We start from the raw sequence: 21,316 nt of genomic DNA on the forward strand, positions 1-21,316 counted from the left end.
ATGTTCACACATCTGGTATATGATCTTATATCTTGAGAGGTTTAGCACACAACATTAGGAGACACTGACAGGCAAACACAGGTGGTTCACCTTTCTCGGGCGAGAGGTGCTGATGACATGCCTCGTGTTGATGACGGGATGGTAGTTTATATACAAAATGTTCTTGGTGTGACCGGCAGAGGTCTTCGATTGGCAACGACAGATGCGGATGCGCATCACTGAACTAAAAGACCTGTGATGTCAGGTATTGATTTAATGTACCACAGCATTCAGCGTTCAGCAATGTAGTATGTATATCTATTATATATATATATATATATATATATATATATATATATATATATATATATATATATATATATATATATATATATATATATATATATATATATATATATATATATATATATATATATATATATATATATATATATATATATACTCGTATATATATATATATATTATAATTGAAAAGCATTTCTTATTGCTGCTGCTATGTTTTTTTTTTTTTTAACAGTCTCCTAGATAGTGTAAACTAAAGCTGTTATCTTGTTGATATTAACTTTTTTTATTTTAGATTTATATTTAAAGTACATAGTAATAGGGCGTGTACAATACGTGCAATGATGTGTGTGAACAACACATTCACACTGAGAATTACCTGTACATTCACATCTGATATGAAATTACCAATCTCAGAAGAAAATATTCAAGTGGTAGTTAGTCTTACTAGTGGTTTGTCTTCAAGGCATAAGGCTTGTAGTGTAGGGTCTTTTGTGTGCATCGCGTAGATAATAATTTCAGTAATTCTATAATTCATGAGTTAGATTCCGTAGGCTGGGCTAAGCCAGCAGCTATGTTGCCTGTCTTCTCCCTCTTGCAGCAGTACAAGTAAACGGTGCACTTGCAAACCTTACCCCAATTTTTGTATTTTAGATTATTTTCAGTCACCCTATCATTTACACTAAGCTGATTTTCGAAAAAAAAAAATTGAGTAAAATGGAATATCAAAATGTTTTAGCCTTCAGAATAACTGAGAAAATCAATTATTTACATAACGTCAACTTCCATAGGACTGTCGACACGCACCACGATATTTCCTTGGTCGATAAATAGGCAGGCGATACCTCACGAGCTGTGTTTTTCTGCGATATCCGTTAACTCCTTGCAGAGAAATCTGCATTGTACATAAAAGATATTCTCATGCCAAACTAAATACATTGGTGCTATGCATCAAGTATTTAAATGTCAAGGTCATGTTCATTGAATTGAAATGTGAATTTTTTATTAAAAATAAATAAATAAATACTGCTAAGAATATTGCGTATTTTCAATGAAAATAATAAATAGTTTTAAGACTTGCTTTTCTTAAAAGATTATATTAAGTGTTTCAGTTGCTTTTTCCGCGCTTACGCAACATGTTTCATAATTCTTCTCTTCCTTGTTGATAGTGTCGATGTGGAAATTTATATTTATATATACGATAAAGCACTTTATTCATTAGTTGTTATATGTACAATATCTTTACACCCTGTAGTCCGAATACCAGTGAATTTGGTTTTAAGTCATATCCATTATTTCCTTAGATATAAAAACATTAACTAGTGAAGAAGGCAAAGTAATAGTACTTAGTCCTTGTGAAATTTATATACTCTTAAACACATCTCCAGTTAAGTAGAATAAATCCTGTTGAATTCCCGATTTCTGCGGTCAAGTTTCAGAGCATAATGCGAGGAATAACCACTTCCTATGTATCGACTTGACTTTTACCGCTTCATTTGTGTATGTTAAGAGATAACCGAGATGCCACAAACTCCACAAACACTGCCACACAAGCAATATTCATCCCGAACAGAAGTAGTAAGAAGGCGCCTTGTGTGTGGATGATGGTGAGGGCCGTGAGACTCTCCTTGGTCTCCCCATCCTCACCCTCTTGTTGCTTTTGTTGCTCATCCTGGCGATTCCTCTGTTCCCGCTGACTTTTAAGTTTTGTCTTTGTCAGCAGGTCCTCCGCCCACTTCTCATACAGTCCGGCCTGCGGAGAGACTATCAAACATTATATACATAATCAGCTCAACTGCTGTAAGCAGGTAAAAGATTGAAAAGTGAGTTTTCTCTCTTCTCTTTCGAAATAAAATTTGGGATAATATTTTGAATATTTGTTGTGTCCACTATATTAAGTAAAAGATGTATTTAGTTTAGTTCTTCAAGTTGGTAAGTTGCAGGTAGTGCAGGATGTGCCATATCAACAGCTGCCATACTACACGCCAGTTCCAATTTCCAAATGGGGCGTTTGGTCTGGAAATAGGCCAGATTCACCAACTGACTGAATTTTATACATAAAATGCGGTAAGTTGAAAAAAAATCTTTACGTTATATGTGTGTTATTAAACTAATAAAATATTAAGAACATTTTTAGCCACCATCATTAGGTAGAGAGCAAGAAATATAGCAAAACGGTCTATACTACGCACATTATCTCGGCTTTGGGATGTATCATCACCTTGGGACGAATAATCTCTCTCTCTCTCTCTCTCTCTCTCTCTCTCTCTCTCTCTCTCTCTCTCTCTCTCTCTCTCTCTCTCTCTCTCTCTGTTAACTTAATTTATTTAATTTATACAGTTAACATACCATTATATGAATACTGGCATGTATAAAAGAAACAATCATGTTTTGATGTCAGATCTAATCAGAACACTGGTGAAGATTGTCTATTGACATAATGTCTCCCAGTGTCTTCTCTGAGTTGCTTCTTGTTTGTTGACATCATGTCTCCCAACGTCTTCCCTGAGTTGCTGCTTTCCTCTTTGGAAATACAACCCATCCTTGTACACATTGGTTCTTCTTTCCTGATATGTTCGTGCAATCAACCAAAGTACATGTATATAGACAGGGATTTTACAACAGCACTGCAAACTCATATCTCTCTCCTCTGGTCTTTTGGATGTTTTGGAGAAGTCGACGTGTCAGATATCGGCTGGTCCTTTCGTCTGGGCGCGGTTTCGGCCGTCACAGTACCCTGACAGCACAAATAATACATGTTCGGCTCTTTTTTGAGATTTGCCAGATAAAACATTAGTCTATGAAAAAAAAATATATATAACTAAATACGTAGCAGGAGACTATGAATAAATGTGAAAACACTGAGATCCTCGTTGCGAGCATTTAGATCATAATTCTGTTCTGTGGAGTGTGCATCATCAGATCCCGCGGAAAGTGTTAGCATGAACACTTAGAATTGTCGTTTTGTATCATATAAGTACAGTACCTGAAGATGTATCATAAGCGGGATTTTTAGAATGTGCGTTGACCGACCCACATTAACACAGTCGGCGATCATCGGCAACGCTCAAATAATGCAGTTTCTCAAATTTTAACCAATTCTGGTAACGTAACATTCGTACACAATTTTGAAAGACCTTTGATAACGATGTTGAAGTCGAACTCGCTGTTTGCACAGTCCAACATGTCATGCGATATATCCAGTCGAACATGTTCTGCTCCGTCCTTTGGGGCTTCGGCACCAGTTACGCGGACACACTTCACAAATCCAGTCTCGCTCAAAACTGAATGTACCGAAGGATTGTTTATCCTAACATCGTCTGGAAGGTCCTAGTCCGACATAACCACACTTTTTGGCACCTTGTTAATGATCATGTCGACAGCCGACCGAAACGTAAATTGCTCTGCACAGACGTGTTGAGAACTTTGAACCAGATGTATCGATCCTTAATTTGTATTATGCGCGTTGCCTATATGGTTTCCATTTGAACAACATGAAAAAAAAAATTGAAGCTCTTCATTTCTTTTCGTTATTACGTAGAAAAATGAAAATCTGACAAGTATTGAGTTTTTTTTTTTTTTTATGTGGACAGCCAGCGCAACGACTAGAGCTCCATTTTAAATTTAAAATCATGTATGTGTGCACGAAGGAACTCCAGACGTTTTGACCTAAGGGCACTTTTTATGCTTCGTTTGTTTATGGTATGACAAAATCAGTATGTCCTCTATGGTCTCCATTTTCCATTACGAAATAACGAACGTACTAACCTCCAAGGGAACCGTGATCCAGCGGTCTAGTTGGGGTTTATACGGTGCGTCGTGAGGTATGGGCCAACCGGCGACCCCTGGGTAGAGTGTCTCACGTCCTACGTACAAGCGTGAAGTGCCGTCTACCTCTGTGAACTTTTCAGCTATCTGGTACTTTAGGAATCGTCTTCCCCCCAGGTGAGCACGTCTAAAATGATAGATACACGGTGTGTACAACATTAAATCAGAATCATGTGGAAATGAGTAATTGAAATGCCGATGTCCACAAAATAGCATCTTTTTCTTGGTCTGTTCACCTAGTAAACAGTACGTGGAAATGCAATGTATTAAGGCTCGATTTACTTTTATAGCAAACATTCTGGAGTTACAGTACATACTGGTTTCATCGTTTCCTTTGTTACATTCTCCCTGAACAATCTTGCTGGAAATCTGCTGAAAAGCAACCTGTCCCTCGTAAAGGCAAGCCCTCCTAACCTTCGAACTAGCCACGCATCTATTCTCTTATATTCCATTCTAAAGTACCGGCATGGTCAAAATCATTTATCTAATGGAAAATAATAATTTTTTTTTAATATTATCCCTTTGTCTTATGGACAGTTTCTTGTACTCACCGTTATCTTCATAAATACTGTTCATTCGCCAACTGCATGCCTGTTATCTTCAATGGCCTCACTTATTGAGTCTGTCTCCTTGGTTTTATTATCCATAACCTCTCAATCTGTATCATTGCTCGTTCATTTCCTCCAATGATATGCTCTAAATCACTACAATATTTCAAGTTTCCTAAGATTTTTAATTCTTTCAGAAGAGAGCAGTATCACCGCACCTTGGGAATTAAATTGTTTGTTACTGTTACTTGTTAATGTTCAGATTTATTTTTCATCCTAATGGAGTCTCCTAACTTTAAAGGACCTCATCTATCTCAGAACGTTCTCTGTTACCAATAAAAATCACCAAGAGCAGGAAGGGATCATTGCACGTTTTAGCTAATATCTAATTTTCATCATCTCGGCAACTATCAATCTGATATTATAATGGTAGGCACGCCATACTTAACCGAGAGGCCTCCGGTTCGAACCTATGAAAAGTTGAAGAGATGTTGGGCTTGTCTCTATCCATGCTATAGTCACTGTCTATCTGGCACAAACTGGTATCCCAGCACCCGTGCCAAGATCCCTTAAGCCAGCTCGGCGAGTTACCTTTTTAAGACTGGCTGAGTTAACCTTTTTAAGACTGACGGAAAATTAGAAGTAATGATGATAAGAACTTTCCTCTGCTCACTTGTGTTGCAATGCTCCTTGTAATCCCACCAAAACGTTCGGGCCCACCTCCATTAGCCTGGCGAGAGCATTAAACAGTGGCGATTTCGACGATTTGTAGTAATTGTAGTGGGAATCTCCATAAGGCGGCATTGTTACCCTGAAACCCGAAAGCAATCGATGATGGCTAAACTAACATAAATACATGCATTATCAGTGCTTTCGAAATGGACACATCAAGCTTTAAACTGTAAAAGCAAAATCAATAGCAGTACCAGTTTTAAAAATTATTTTAGTAATAATATTTAGTAGTACTCAGTGATTAGTAGTAGCAGTTGTTATAGTAGTAGTAGTAGTAGTAGTAGAGTAGTAGAAGTAAGTAGTAGTAGTAGTAGTAGTAGCAGTAGTAGCAGTAGTAGTAGTAGTAGTAGTAGTAGTAGTAGTAGTTGTTGTTGTTGTTTTTGTTATTGTTGCTACTGCGGCAGTACGTAATATAGATTATAATTCCCATCGTTTACCTTATAATTGGCTGAAGGTTTCCGTAAAACACACACACGCACACACACCTTTCCACGGCGTCGATGAGCTGCGGGAGGGTCTCGGGACGAGGAGGATACTTGGGTATAGTGAGGGCAGCCGTCAGATTGCCGCGGTAGGCGAACCCGAGGATGAGAGCGAATGCGAGCCAGGCGGCAATCAGAATTCTGCTGGAAGAACCCTCTGGCAGGCGATGTGGAAGGCTCTGGGCCAGGAACATTCCAGCCATATCTAGGAAGACGTTCTCGAGGAGTGTTGCTCCGCCAGATACTTTGTGACCCACATAATTTATCTGTAAGAACAATATGGCTGCTATTATATTAATATTCATTGGTAAATGTAACAGATAAAGTAAAGGAAATAGGAAACAGAACATCTTGATTAAAAAAAATAAAATTACCGCAATATATGTAAACGGGACGAGAAGAACCGACCCCAGTATGGCCAGCCACACTTGTTCCGCCAGTGGATAGTAAAGACTCTGCCACTGCGGCTCTTGGCTAGGTTTGGCCATGGAGAAAGAGACATAGGAAAACTCAAAGGTCTGCGTGAAGTCAAAATTTTCCGCTCTCAAAGGCATCAGGATGTGATATACAGGAACGATGAATGATACGCGTTCCTCCATTAGGCTTATTACCTGAGAGAAAGATGATAAGTCACAATCTTCAATGTCGACAAATTCCTGCCAAAAAGTTCTTGAAATTGTCAGAACAGATAATTGTCTCACCTCTGCCCACGAGCTACTTGGCAAGACTCGAAAAGTGAAATTGAGTGCCGCAGCCACGGCCAGAAGAAGTTGATAGTCGGAACCTTCGTATTTGATGACGGAGGTTCCATTAGGAGTTCGAATATCTTCATTACCCCAGTAGGGCATGAACGGCAAAGCGGTCACGTCCACTTGCGCCCCATAGAAACTAGATTTGCAAGAGAAAGGTAAGAAATAAATTACTGTAAATAAGTATATCCAAATATTAAAATGGTTTCCCCTAAGCAGGTGGTATACTCTTTCACTTTGATAATTATCTTAGTCATAGAAATCAATTTCAAGAAGTTTCACTAAGACTACTTTAAGTTCTTTTTCATTTTAAATATCTATATATTTTGGCAGGGGATTCTCCTTAACATTTCGGATGTTCTGGCTCCAGTAAAGCGAATGGTTGTAACATTAGACTGAAATGGAAATCAACATAGTTATGGATACTGAGACGCAGAATAATAGATCAATGAAGATCAATTGTATGCTGAGAAGCCTCTGAGTGACGAAGCATCCGTGCAGGTTGCTTACTTCGCAAATTTCTCAGAGAATGGCAATGTATTTCGGTGCAGGAGCAAGCCTCTCCTCGGCGTCCAGATAGCAACCTTCACTAATTTGGCGCCATTCGCGCTGTACGGCAGGTACGTGTACACGAAACACCTGTCCAGTGAAAAAGGAAAACAGTATTATAATTCAAATCAAATATATTTTTTAATCAGAATCAGTGAAAAAAGGAAAAGAGTTTAAAACATCACCTTATTACATGCAACATTTTTCTTTCAACTATCAACCAATGAATATGTATTGTAATTTAAATCAAACAGATTTTAATTAGAATATAAAGAAAAATTGTATTACGGTGAATTTTTACTAATAAGCCACTGGTGAGTTTCCACGGGCATTTCAATCAAAGGATTGTATGACCACTTGTGTGGACTTTGTTGAGAAGCTGGCGAACATTACTGTAGTGACCATTTTTATAATGTACAATTTATGAAGAAATGAACATGAAACGATGTAGATCTTATGAAAAAGCTGGAGACCTTAGCTACCATGACCGCTTGGTCAGAGCTAATGGGAACCTGACGTAGTTTCAGTGATCACATTTTAATAAGGCTTGCTGAGAGGCAGGTGAGCTGCAGAAACCCGCTGTGTTAAGACACGAAAAACATGGAGCCGGTTTCTGTTCGGAGTCTTAACTGGTTTTGTTCCATTGCAAGCTAAATTGGATGTTTTAGCTCGTGCTTTGCTTGTAAAGAAATTAATTTCTTCTATTTTAAACATGTACATATTCCCAATATAACCATCTATCACCTGGCACGCCTCATCTCGACTAATCGCAGCAGATCTCTATTCGCTTATATATATATATATATATATATATATATATATATATATATATATATATATATATATATATATATATATATATATATATATATATATATATATATATATATATATACCTTTCCATATTATCCTTGAGGACTCAGATATCACAAGGTAAAGGACATTCGAAGCAAGAGAAGCACCACCTTAGTCTCAGAAATCCGTATACTGTTCATTTCAAGAGTTTACGTTAACTTTCATCAATATTCACGGTTTTGTTAATGTTACCACCTGTTGCTGTTTATCCTTGTTCACCTAACATCACTTCGGGGCACAATATGACTCAGAAAATACAAGGTGACCACCGTCAACAGAGGACTAGGTCTTGCTCATCGAGACTAGCATCATTTTGTAACAATTTTCCTAAGTGTCTCTGCCAAAGTTGCACAGAATACACATGCTCATTAGACAGAATCTTGCCTTTACCCATTGATTGGGCTATCATGATCCCCCAACACTCCATGAAGGTATAACTACTAGTCAGAAGTCCAGGACATGACCTTCAAGACCGTACTGTGAATTGTGAACACACAGATGGATGGATAGACAGACATGAATGACTGGGACTGCATTACATTATATTAGAAGCTTCTTCAAAGTTGAGGAAGACTGCGTTCATCATGGAGAAAGTCCAGTGGGTGGAAAGAAGGCTCCGAAGGTGCCTAAGGGCCAGACGCGTCACAATTAACAGTTTGGAGGCCCACACCAGCAGCCGGCCTCTTAGGGACCACTCAGCGAAGGCGACGAGGAAGGCCGGGTCGTGACTCACAACTACCACCATCGTACACCAAGACAACCGTCGCACCTGGTGAAGGGCGACCCACGAGATGAAACTGACAAGACATACGACAGGTACTTTTTATCCCACCACCAGTATGACAGTCATCCGAATGTCTCATTGCCTGTATACATTTTATTGGTTGTGAATTACGTATAAATCTTCAAGTAAACCCTGTCACCGTTGTGAGAGGCACCCACATCATTCACCAAATTTACTGAACTACCTCCGTAAGCACCGTACAACCTCTTCCCCAACTACCACCATTAATACTTTGACAGGAACTTACTTGGCGAGCCACCAGCACCAGCTCAGAAAGGCGGTGACTCACGTTTCGGTCACGCAGGCCAACCCCAAACACCGCTGCTCCCCGTTGTTGATGCCGAGCCTGATATGCCTCCTGTTAAACGATTATGGCTTGAGAGAGAATTTGATGTATCTCAGTTGCATCTCACAAGTTGTTAATGCCTCTTTGATTGTAACATTTTTATTTTTACAATGATAAGAATAAAGTGAGACTTTGTAGAGCTGGCATCAGATTTTTATGTATTATATCCAAGTTGCTGAAGCAAAACGGGTGTTTATCGTCAAATAGCAAAATTACCTCTAGCATTTTTTCTATATCATAAATGCGTAATTCAACAATAGTGACCATAAACAGATAAATAAATCTATCTTTGAAATTCATAATAGTTTTGGCACATAAGGATGAAATGGTAATGCTGCGAACGTTAACGACGGTATTCAATGGCCCAGAGTCGTCTGTTACGAAGATGACGGGACAGGAATTTTCTTCTGTCTTCTCGACGAACTCTGCAACTGCGGCGCCTCCAAGGAATGAAAGCTTCTCCACATCTGAAGAAAAAAAAATGTATAATTTTATGTATAGTAGTGACTATAAGAACGTCTCTTCGGAAAAAAAAAAATATTGTATCTGCAATAATTTTTGCCGGTGTTACGTTTCATTTATTAACTGTTCCTCTGTGTCTCACGAGAAATACTAGCTCATGTTAAAATGCAGAGTCACACAGGAGGAGTGTGCGTTTGAGCGTTGAGTTTATTATTCCTGACGCTTGCGAGGATTGGCAGCTAATTTGAGCTCGCAGTATGGTCCAGTGGATATGCTCTCCCTTCTATGTGCTCTCCCTTCTATATACCATGATCTTCATTCATCCTGTGTTTCCATTTAGCGCCGTTGGTGAAATCTTTGTTGTCATCTTAGATACATTAAAACGTGTTGAGGATTTCTAAGCTTCCTTTATACAGTCATATGGTCTTTCTCCATCTCTACACCACCTCAAGTATTTTTATGTTTTCTGATCCTTCTTTGCTGCAGTGATAAGCAGTTCCTAAGCCTCTTGAGAATGTTGTTCTGTATGATTCATGATCCACTCATAGTAACGACGTATCCAGCATTTCTCAGTCATTGCTACAGTGCAGCTGTAATGAATCTACTGACGCATAGAAGATAAAGAGATCGTAATATCTTGTCTTTCTATAATTTCTGAATGAGGCAGGACAAACCTTGTGTTGTTCAGCCCACGAAAACTCAATTCCTACATCTATATAATTCACGGAAACTTCGGAAAAGGCTAATAAAAGTAGTAGTATCTCTTCAACGAATATGAGCCATCTCTCTTCCACACATTCAATAATATGAACTATCCTCTTTTCAACATGAAATTTCATATCATAGCTGGAGATAAAAACAACTTGTAGTTCAGTATTCCTTACCATCTTTGCAAACAGTCTGTTTCTTCTCATTGTAATTTATTCATCTTTACATAAAGTACAACTCCCACATACATGGCATTTCACTTCGAACATAACAAAGTAGGTACACTCAAAAGCTGTCTGTTCATCAACTTTCCTACAACAGTCTTAAATTTAACACTCATTCGCAATGCTTCGCAGTGCTTCATCTCTTGCTGTCTTTTCACGGCTACACATCTTTCCTTTCCTGTGGCATCGTTCTATAGGAATATCTACTTATTCTCATCCCTTTTTTGGCTCTCTCACTAATGACAAAGTTGACAGTACTTTCATTTTTTCATCTTTTTGGCTGATAATCTCTGCAAACCTGTTTCCTCCTTTTTTTCTTTGTGATTTAATTATTTGAAGAAACTAGTGTGTGTGTATATATATATATATATATATATATATATATATATATATATATATATATATATATATATATATATATATATATATATATATATATATATATATATATATATATATATGGTATCTTCATCAAGTCTTCTTTACACGAAAAAAGAAAAAGAAAAGAAGGCGTAAGATATATCACTGAGAAAAAAGCACTGTAATGTAGGTAGACTTACCCTTGATCCTGAGACGGGCTACCACGGACACAAGGCAGGTCAGCAGCACCAATCTGACTAGCATGTCGCTTTTCGAGGTCCTCAGCCACTACCATTGATGAAACCCTAAAAAGAAACATTGGGGATGGTGAATGTTTTTTTCAAAAGTCCGAGGAACGCTGAGTAATTTCTAAGACGTCTTTAGGGAAATCTCGTTGCATGTTCACACATCTGGTTTATGATCTTATATCGTGAGAGGTTTAGCACACAACATTAGGAGACACTGACAGGCAAACACAGGTGGTTCACCTTTCTCGGGCGAGAGGTGCTGATGACATGCCTCGTGTTGATGACGGGATGGTAGTTTATATACAAAATGTTCCTGGTGTGACTGGCAGAGATCTTGGATTGGCAACGGCAGAGGATGCGCATCACTGAACTAAAAGCCTTGGGATGTAAAATATTGATTTTATGCGCCACATCGGTTCAGTAATGTAGTATTTAAATCTATTTTCATTCTCTCTCTCTCTCTCTCTCTCTCTCTCTCTCATATATATATATATATATATATATATATATATATATATATATATATATATATATATATATATATATATATATATATATATATATATATATATATATATATATATATATATATATATATATATATATATATATGATTAAGTATCATGTAAGACTTTTTTTTTTTACAGCTTTTGCGTTGCCTTCCATTATTTTTATACTAGTTCAGCTTCTTAGTCTTTTAGTATTCTCTCTCTACTTTATTATTTGGCAGTGTTTCAGTAAGCTCTTACTTGACCACGGCGACACTCCTGAAAGACCACTCACTAAGCCGGTGTAATAGGTAGACGAGATGGATAGAATGCATGGAGAAGTTTGTCTCTCTCATCTGTCAGTTATATCATTCAGTTCTCCACACTCCAGCAACGCCTCTACGAAAATACTTTCTACTCGGTTTAATTTTGAAGCGATCATTTATAACTAAGTACATATTATTTAATGGACTTCACTTTTTTATATGAAAAGAGCATTACATTGTTTTTCTTACACACACAAAAAAAAAAAGGCGTCTTCTGGTCGTAAGCAGGTGGGACAACCACCGGTAATGGCACAGCTGCGTATTGTGTACATACATTATTTCACCTCTTCTTTGCAAACATAGTCAGTGGGTGAGGATAAGTTGCGAAAAAGAGGAAAAGTTGTCGCTCTTTTACACAAAAACCTTCACATGAGATGTTGTTGCATATGCTGTGGGATGAATGGCGAAAACTGTTTTAATCACTTAAGGAGTGTAGTGGACGTAGGAAACTACCTTTGAGCTTCTTGTTTGAAAAGGCCACACTCGTGAAAATTAGCTCGCAAAGGTAAGCTCATGAGAGGGACACGGCCCTGCCGCACATCCACGTATCCTGCTAGTCCATCCCAATGTATAGCTGTCATTGTTGATTGTGTGTACATGTGGGGATATATATTCAGATATGCAACAGTGGACTTTATTCATTACTTTGTAAATATAATATACTCTTACATACTACAGTCTGTGAGGGATGCAAGACGTAAAATTTAAATATTCTTAACCAGGTTTACGGTCAGTTGTGAAATGACTATCAATTAATGCTAAAAACATGTGGATTTGAATGAAATGAAACAGCTGTCTGTCCACTGATATGAATTTAAAAATTTCATACGGTAATATGTAATCATTATATTACGTTAAATAAGAAATACGATCAAACTCATGCAAAATATGCACCTTAGTGGCATATAATGCAATTAAATTTAATTGAAATTGAAATGTTTAAGAACTGAATCGAATTAGAATTAATTTTCTTTTGAAATAAACTTAATTGAATTAGAATTGACATACACATTTTACAATGAAGTGAACTGATCAAAATTAATTGACTGCAATCCTGTAGTCATAAACAAATCACCAGTTAATAAGAGCAAATTGTGTACTCCTGATTTCTGCGGTAAAGTTTTAAAGCCCAATATGAAGCATAATTACTTAGTATTTATCAACTAGATTTATACCTCTTGACTTGTGCATGTTAAGAGATAGCCGAGCTGCCACAAACTCTGAAAATACTGCCACACAAGCAATATTTATCCCGAACAGAAGTAGTAAGAAGGCGCCTTGTGTGTGGATGATGGTGAGAGCCGTGAGACTCTCATTAGTGTCCCCATCCTCGCTTTCTTTTTGTTCAATCTGGCGGTTCCTCTGTTCCCGTTGACTTCTAAGTTTGGTCTCTGATAGCAGGTCTTCCACCCATTTCTCATACAGGCCTGCCTGCGGAGAGACAATCTAAAATGGCAGAACTAATCTTTCCCTGAATATCTGTGTGCAGGAGGAATTTATATAGCAAAATTCGATCCATATTTTTGTATTAACGCTATCTACGTACATATTATATAAATCGATGCATAAAGTACTTTATAAAGCAAAGGTGAGTTCACTATGAATTTATTTCTGCTTAGAATATAATAGTGTATTAGTATATTTGTATCTTTCACAAACGTATACACTTGCTGTTAATTTACCTACAGTGTAATTTATTTTCATTAACAAATAACATTAAAAACATTTCGAGTTTAGAGAGATACTCTACGGCATCGTTTTCATAATGAAAATATTGAACCATGTATACAGAAGAGGCAGAGGTACTGACATTTTTTTTTTATAAATTTGTTGTTTCATTGCGTTCGATTATTATTTTTTTTTTCTTTTATGTAGCAGGGACACTGGCCAAGGCCATCAGAAATCCATTAAGAAAAAAGGCCACTGAGATGCCAGTCCCAGAAAAGGGTCCAAACCGGTAGTCAAAAATTTAAGGATAAGTGTCTTGAAACCTCCCTCTTGAAGGAATTCAAGTCATAGGAAGGTGGAAATACAGAAGCAGGCAGGGAGTTCCAGAGTTTACCAGAGAAGGGGATGAATGATTGAGAATACTGGTTAACTCTTGCATTAGAGAGGTGGACACAATAGGCGTGAGAGAAAGAAGAAAGTCTTGTGCAGTGAAAAATTCTTGTGCAGCGAGAAACCCTTGTGCAGCGATGCCACTTCTTAGTGAAACGTGATTGATACCAACTGCACCATTCGTTTTCACTACAGAAAAATATACCAGTATATAGAAACCTCTACAGGAGCCATGATCCAGCGGTCTAGCTGGGATTTGTAGGGTGCGTCGTGGGGAATGGGCCAGCCGGAGGCAGCGGGGTCAAGGGTGTCACGACCCACGTACAGGCGGGAAGTGCCGTCCACTTCTGTGAACTTGTCAGCTATCTGGTATTTCAGAAATCGCCTGCCGCCCAGGTGAGCGCGACTAGAATAATGGATACAGAATTAGATGGCTTATGCAACATTTAATCATTGTGTTGTAGAGCCCAATATTTTATAATGCAATTGTCGTAAGAGCATCATCGTCCTTGGCTTGTTTATTGATGGAAAATAATGGGAACACAGTAATAGAATAATATCGATAAAGCATCTTTGCTTTGTATATCAACCAGTGAAGAGATAATGTGTACTGACTTAACTGTTTCCTTTGTTACATGCTGCCTGAAGCAATGTATTAAGCCTTTCCTACATAAAAATTAACATTCTAATCCCGCAAAGTAGTCACTACATTCCTTTCTCGGGCATCAATTAATTGAGTATTTTTTTACCTGATGAAACCGATATTTTTTCTATTATAGAATTTCAGCCTCTTGACGTGACATCGTTTCTTATACTGGCATTTGTATTTACTGTCCACTTCAAATTACTAACTACATGCCAATAACCTACCATGGCCTCGCTCTTATAGCCAGTCTAGTTACCTTTGCCCATATCCCTTCAATTCTATTAACAGGAAATTCTACCCATGCCATTACTCCATCATTTTAATTAGTATGGTCCTGCACACCCGCATTTCTTCTCAAATGGTAATCCTTTAAGAAGAGAAGGTGTCAACGGAATTCAAGGCAATAATTTTTTCCTTTTTTATCACTTTAATAATTGGGGGATCTGGTCAAACGTTATACTTGTTCATGTCAAAGAAAGAAAATGTTTTATAGTCGTAAGCGAGTCTTCTTAAAAAGATAATAACAAATCTTAGAGTTCATGACTCAATTACAAACGAAGATCAGGAGGACAAATGCGTTAATGACTCTTTAGCTAATATTAGTCCAGTAAATTAATTGTCAGCGCCCTTGGCGTTTAGGGCTCTTGGGTTCGAATTTCAGGCACGTTCGAGGCAGTGTGGTCTTTCTTGCCTCTTTCCACGTCATAGTCCTCGTCCACTTATCAGAAAAAATAAGGAGACCAAGGAGTTTTGTCTTAGTAACCTTGTAACTCCACCAAGACCCCATAAACCAGTATGTATTTAAAATTTCACTAAGATAACTTGTTTTATATTGTGGACTATATGCTGATAAAATAAAATAAATAGAATAAAACAAATAAATAATAAAGGCTTTTCTCTGCTCACTTGTGTTGCAGTGCTCCTCGCAGCCCCTCCAGCACGTTAGGTCCCACATCCAACAGCTTGGCGAGACCTTTAAACAGCGGCGATTCTGACGACTTATAGTACTTGCAGTGGGAGTCTCCATAAGGCGGTATTGTTATCCTGAAAGTGGAAAGAAAAAGTTGTTGAACCATTTTACTGCATGTATTAATAGCATTACATCATTTCGCTTATAAATTAGCCCTATCACTGCGACACGAAACAATTTAGAGCTCCATAAGTAATGTATGAGATACTTTTAAGCATCTGCAAGAGAGAAGGGGATTGAAAAGAATAGATTTAGCAACTGGAGGTGGCTGTAAAACAAATAAAGGTGTCGCAGAGTGATTACTTATTAAGGAAAGGTGAACAGAATGGCAGTCGAAAAGTTAATTAAACAGTAAACATAAATTTGAAGGATTAAGAGCAACAACAGAAGCAGGAGCTGAAGCAGTACCCCGCCGTCCTCCCAGCACACACAACATTAATATGGACATTACCTTTCCACTGCGTCGACGAGCTGCGGAATGGTCTCAGGACGTGTAGGATACTTGGGTAGGGTGAGGGCAGCCGTCAGGTTGCCGCGGTAGGCGGATCCGAGGATGAGCGCGAATGCAAGCCAGGCGGCCATCAGAACTCTGCTGGAGGAACCCCATGGCAGGCGATGTGGAAGGCTCTGGGCCAGGAACATTCCAGCCATATCTAGGAAGACGCTCTCGAGGAATGTTGTTCCTTTAGATACTTTGTGACCCACATAATTAATCTGTAAGAACAATATGACTTAGATATTAATATTTATCGATAAATGTAACAGATAAAGTAAAGGCTGCAAAGACAAGTGTTAAGTGGAATGAACTAATTTCGCGTTTTTTAGCTAGAGATGGCAAACAATAATAAGAAAAATAAGGGTTCAAGAAAATTAAAGTTTGGTGAATAACTATCAATACAAAACACTTCCTTAATTGAATTAGATATATTTTACCACGATATATATGAATGGGACGAGAAGAACCGACCCCAGTATGGCCAGCCACACTTGTTGCGCCAGTGGATAGTAAAGACTCTGCCACTGCGGCTCCTGTCTAGGTTTGGCCATGGAGAAAGAGACGTAGGAAAACTCAAAGGTCTGCGTGAAGTCATACTTTTCTGCTCTCACAGTCATCAGAATATGATATATAGAAGCGATGAACGACACACGTTCCTCCACCTGGCTCGTTACCTGAATGAAAGATTGAAAAATCATAATCATCTGTCTGGACAACCTCCTGTTAAAAAGTTTTATTTTCAAATTGACTCTCAGAACCCTTAACTGTCTTACCTCTGTCCACGACCTACTAGGCAAGACTCGGAAAGTGAAATTGAGTGCCGCAGCCACGGCCAGAAGAAGTTGGTAGTCGGAACCTTCGTATTTAATGACGGAGGTTCCATTAGGAGTTCGAATATCTTCATTACCCCAGTAGGGCATGAACGGCAGAGCGGTCACGTTCACCTGCGCCCCATAGAAACTAGATTTGTAAGAGAAAGGTAAGAAATAAATAAGATTAAATAAGTGTAAATAAATATTACAATGGTTTCCCCTAAGCAGGTGGTATAGTCTTTCACTTTGATAATCTTACAACCATAGAAATTAATTCAAGAAGTGTCGCTATTACTACTTCAAGTTGTTTTTTTTTATTTTATATATCTATTTCATTTGGCAGGGGATTCTCTTTAAGATCTGGGTATGTTCTGGCTGAAGTAAAGCGAATGCAAGTAATGTTAGACTGGATGGAAATCAACTCAGTTATGGATACTGAGCAGCAAAATGACAGATCAATGAAGATCAATCGTATGCTGAGAAGCCTCTGAGTGACGAAGCATCCGAGCAGGTTGCTTACTTCGCAAATTTCTCAGAGAACGGCAATGTATTTTGGTGCAGGAGCAAGCCTCTCCTCGGCGTCCAGATAGCAACCTTCATTAGCCTGGCGCCATTCGGGCTGTACGGCAGGTACGTGTACCCGAAACACCTGTCCAGTGAAAAAGGAAAACAGTATTTTAATTCAAATCAAATATATTTTTTAATCAGAATATAAAGAAAAAATTAAATTAAGGTGATTTTTTACTAATGAGCCAGTGGTAAGTTTCCACGAGCATTTAAATCAAAGGATTGTATGACCACGTTGTGGAGAAACTGGAGAGCATTACTGTAGTGACCATGCGTATGATGTAGAATTTGTGAAGTGAACATGAAACGATGTAGATCTTATGAAGAAGCTGGAGACCTTAGCTACCATGACCACGTAGTCAGAGCTAATGGGGAACCTGAGAGGCAGGTGAGCTGCAGAAACCCGCTGTGTTAGGACACGAAAAACATGGAGCCGGTTTCTGTTTGAAGCCTTAACTGGTTTTGTTCCATGCAAGCTAAAATGAGTGTTTTAACCCGCCCTTTGCTTGTAAAGAAATTAATCTCTTCCATTTTAAACACGTGCATATTCCCAATATAACGCCTCATGATCCTGACTAATCTCAGCAGACCTCTATTTGCTTATATATATAAATACCTTTCCATATTATCCTTGAGGACTCAGATATCACAAGATAAAGGACATTTGAAGCAAGAGGAGCACCACCTTAGTCGCATCAGTCTCAGAAATCCGTATACTGTTCATTTCAAGAGTTAACTTAACTTTAACGTTAACTTTCATCAATATTCACGGTTTTGTTAGTGTTACCACCTGTTGCTGTTTATCCTTGTTCACCTAACATCACTTCGGGGCACAATATGACTCAGAAAATACAAGGTGACCACCGTCAACAGAGGACTAGGTCTTGCTCATCGAGACTAGCATCATTTTGTAACAATTTTTCCAAGTGTCTCTGCCAAAGTTGCACAGAATACACATGCTCATTAGACAGAATCTTGCCTTTACCCATTGATTGGGCTATCATGATCCCCCAACACTCCATGAAGGTATAACTACTAGTCAGAAGTCCAGGACATGACCTTCAAGACCGTACTGTGAATTGTGAACACACAGATGGATGGATAGACAGACATGAATGACTGGGACTGCATTACATTATATTAGAAGCTTCTTCAAAGTTGAGGAAGACTGCGTTCATCATGGAGAAAGTCCAGTGGGTGGAAAGAAGGTTCCGAAGGTGCCTAAGGGCCAGACGCGTCACAATTAACAGTTTGGTGGCCCACACCAGCAGCCGGCCTCTTAGGGACCACTCAGCGAAGGCGACGAGGAAGGCCGGGTCGTGACTCACAACTACCACCATCGTGCACCAAGACAACAGTCGCACCTGGTGAAGGGCGACCCACGAGGTGAAACTGACAAGACATACGACAGGTACTTTTTATCCCGCCACCAGTATGACAGTCATCCGAATGTCTCATTGCCTGTATACATTTTATTGGTTGTGAATTACGTATAAATCTTCAAGTAAACCCCGTCACCGTTGTGAGAGGCACCCACATTATTCACCAAATTTACTGAACTACCTCCCTACACTGCCATTAGAATGAGCACCGTACAACCTCTTTCCCAACTACCACCATTAATACTTTGACAGGAACTTACTTGGCGAGCCACCAGCACCAGCTCAGAAAGGCGGTGACTCACGTTTCGGTCACGCAGGCCAACCCCAAACACCGCTGCTCCCCGTTGTTGATGCCGAGCCTGATATGCCTCCTGTTAAACGATCATGGCTTGAGAGAGAATTTGATGTATCTCAGTTGCATCTCACAAGTTGTTAATGCCTTTTTGATTGTAACATTTTTATTTTTACAATGATAAGAATAAAGTGAGACTTTGTATAGCTGGCATCGGATTTTTATGTATTATATCCAAGTTGTTGAAGCAAAAAAGGTGTTTATCGTCAAATAGCAAAGTTACCTCGAGCATTTTTTCTATATCATAAATGCGTAATTCAACAATAGTGACCATAAACAAATAAATAAATCTATCTTTCAAATTCATAATAGTATTGGCACGTGAGGATGAAATGGTAATGCTGCGAACGTTAACGACGGTATTCAATGGCCCAGAGTCGTCTGTTACGAAGATGACGGGACAGGAATTTTCTTCTGTCTTCTCGACGAACTCTGCAACTGCGGCGCCTCCAAGAAATGGAAGCTTCTTCACATCTGGAAATAAAATACATTATTTTGTGTATAGGTAGTGTTCATAAGATTGTCTCCGGAAAAAAAAAAAAAAATATATATATATATATATATATATATATATATATATATATATATATATATATATATATATATATATATATATATATATATATATATATATATATATATATATATATATATATATATATTATTGCACCTCAATAATTTTTGCCCGTGTTACGTTTCATTTAGTAGCTGTTCCTCTGTTTGAAGTGAAATACTAGCTCATATGACAATTTAGTCACACAGGAGGAGTGTGTGTTTGAGCGTTGAGTATTTTCATTGGTGACGCTTGCGAGGTTTGGCAGCCAATTTGAGAATGGCGTCTTGTAGGGTCCTGTTCTATTGCTCATTCTCTGTTCATGAATTTGCACAACAAAGCTCTCTGCTCTCACAGTGGCTACAGTATTTTGCATTTCTCAGTCATTGTCTTATTCGTAGTGAAGCTGTAGTGAATCTACTGACGCATAAAGGTAAAGAAATCGTAATGCCTTGTCTTTCGATAATTCATGAATTAGGCAAGACAAACCTTGTGTTGTTCAGCCCACGAAAACTCAATTCCTACATCAATATAATTCACGGAACCTTCGGGAAAGGCCAATAAAAGTAGTATTTTCTCTTCAACGAGCCATCTCTCTTCTATACATTCAATTATATGAACTATCCTCTCCCCAATATGAAATTTCGTATCTTAGCTCGTGCTAAAACAACTTAATTGTAATTCAATGTTCCTTATCATTTTTGCAAATAGTTTATCCCTCCTTATAGATGCTAGCTCTTTACAGGGAATTTATTCATCCTTTCATGAAGTACAGCTCACACATACATGGCATTTCACTTCGAACATAACAAAGTAGGTACGCTTAAAAGCTATCTGTTCATCAACTTTCCTACAACAGTCTTAAATTTAACACTCATTCGCAATGCTTCGCAGTGCTTCATCTCTTGCTGTCTTTTCAGGGTTACACATCTTTCCTTTCCTGTGGCATCGTTCTACAGGAATATTTACTTATTCTCATCCCTTTTTTGGCTCTCTCACTAATGACAAAGTTGCCAGTACCTTTATTCTTTAGTCCTTTTGGCTGACAATCTCTGTAAACTTTTTTTTTATTACAAACTAATATTAATGTATATATTTTTAACTCAATTTAGTATCCTTATCTGGCCTTCTCTGCACGAAAAGAAAAAAAAAAAAAGTGTATGATATATCATTGTCAAACAAGCACTGTAATGTAGATAGACTTACCCTTGATCCTGAGACGGGCTACCACGGACACAAGGCAGGTCAGCAGCACCAATCTGACTAGCATGTCGCTTTTCGAGGTCCTCAGCCACTACCATTGATGAAACCCTTAAAAGAAACATTGGGGATGGTGAATGAAAAAAATGAGAAGAACACTGAGTAATTTCTGAAACATCTTGAAAAAAAAAAAAATTCTCGTTGCACGTTCACACATCTGGTTTATGATCTTATATCGTGAGAGGTTTAGCACACAGCATTAGGAGACACTAGCAGGCAAACACAGGTGGTTCACCTTTCTAGGGCGAG

At 38.3% G+C, this 21,316-nt stretch overlaps 3 protein-coding genes and 1 long non-coding RNA gene across 5 annotated transcripts in view; 1 reads left to right on the plus strand and 3 right to left on the minus strand.

The window, feature by feature from the left end:
• The window catches only part of LOC135114475 (uncharacterized), a 132,681-nt gene that overhangs the window by 21,791 nt on the left and 89,574 nt on the right, over nucleotides 1-21,316 (plus strand). The window lies entirely within an intron of this gene.
• On the minus strand, nucleotides 610-8,776 carry LOC135114462 (ionotropic receptor 21a-like). 2 transcript variants are annotated; one of them, XM_064030361.1, is made up of 8 exons: nucleotides 8,565-8,776; nucleotides 7,132-7,260; nucleotides 6,574-6,760; nucleotides 6,247-6,483; nucleotides 5,876-6,138; nucleotides 5,332-5,469; nucleotides 4,051-4,237; nucleotides 610-2,035 (listed from the first exon to the last, which is right to left on the minus strand). In XM_064030361.1, the coding sequence occupies exons 1-8, from the start codon at nucleotides 8,768-8,770 to the stop codon at nucleotides 1,775-1,777; spliced, it is 1,608 nt and encodes a 535-aa protein (XP_063886431.1). In that variant the 5' UTR covers nucleotides 8,771-8,776; the 3' UTR covers nucleotides 610-1,774. The 2 variants fall into 2 exon arrangements, with proteins under 2 accessions (XP_063886431.1, XP_063886432.1); XM_064030362.1 differs by having other exon boundaries at nucleotides 1,853-2,046.
• LOC135114463 (uncharacterized) lies at nucleotides 8,971-11,216 on the minus strand. The gene is made up of 3 exons (XM_064030363.1): nucleotides 11,110-11,216; nucleotides 9,498-9,622; nucleotides 8,971-9,167 (listed from the first exon to the last, which is right to left on the minus strand). The coding sequence occupies exons 1-3, from the start codon at nucleotides 11,171-11,173 to the stop codon at nucleotides 8,982-8,984; spliced, it is 375 nt and encodes a 124-aa protein (XP_063886433.1). The 5' UTR covers nucleotides 11,174-11,216; the 3' UTR covers nucleotides 8,971-8,981.
• LOC135114464 (ionotropic receptor 21a-like) lies at nucleotides 12,635-21,121 on the minus strand. The gene is made up of 11 exons (XM_064030365.1): nucleotides 21,014-21,121; nucleotides 19,604-19,728; nucleotides 19,163-19,273; nucleotides 18,655-18,884; nucleotides 17,474-17,602; nucleotides 16,915-17,101; nucleotides 16,579-16,815; nucleotides 16,097-16,359; nucleotides 15,582-15,719; nucleotides 14,249-14,435; nucleotides 12,635-13,402 (listed from the first exon to the last, which is right to left on the minus strand). The coding sequence occupies exons 1-11, from the start codon at nucleotides 21,075-21,077 to the stop codon at nucleotides 13,121-13,123; spliced, it is 1,953 nt and encodes a 650-aa protein (XP_063886435.1). The 5' UTR covers nucleotides 21,078-21,121; the 3' UTR covers nucleotides 12,635-13,120.

Source organism: Scylla paramamosain, chromosome 27, assembly GCF_035594125.1.
Source record: "Scylla paramamosain isolate STU-SP2022 chromosome 27, ASM3559412v1, whole genome shotgun sequence".
Lineage (NCBI taxonomy): Eukaryota > Metazoa > Arthropoda > Malacostraca > Decapoda > Portunidae > Scylla > Scylla paramamosain.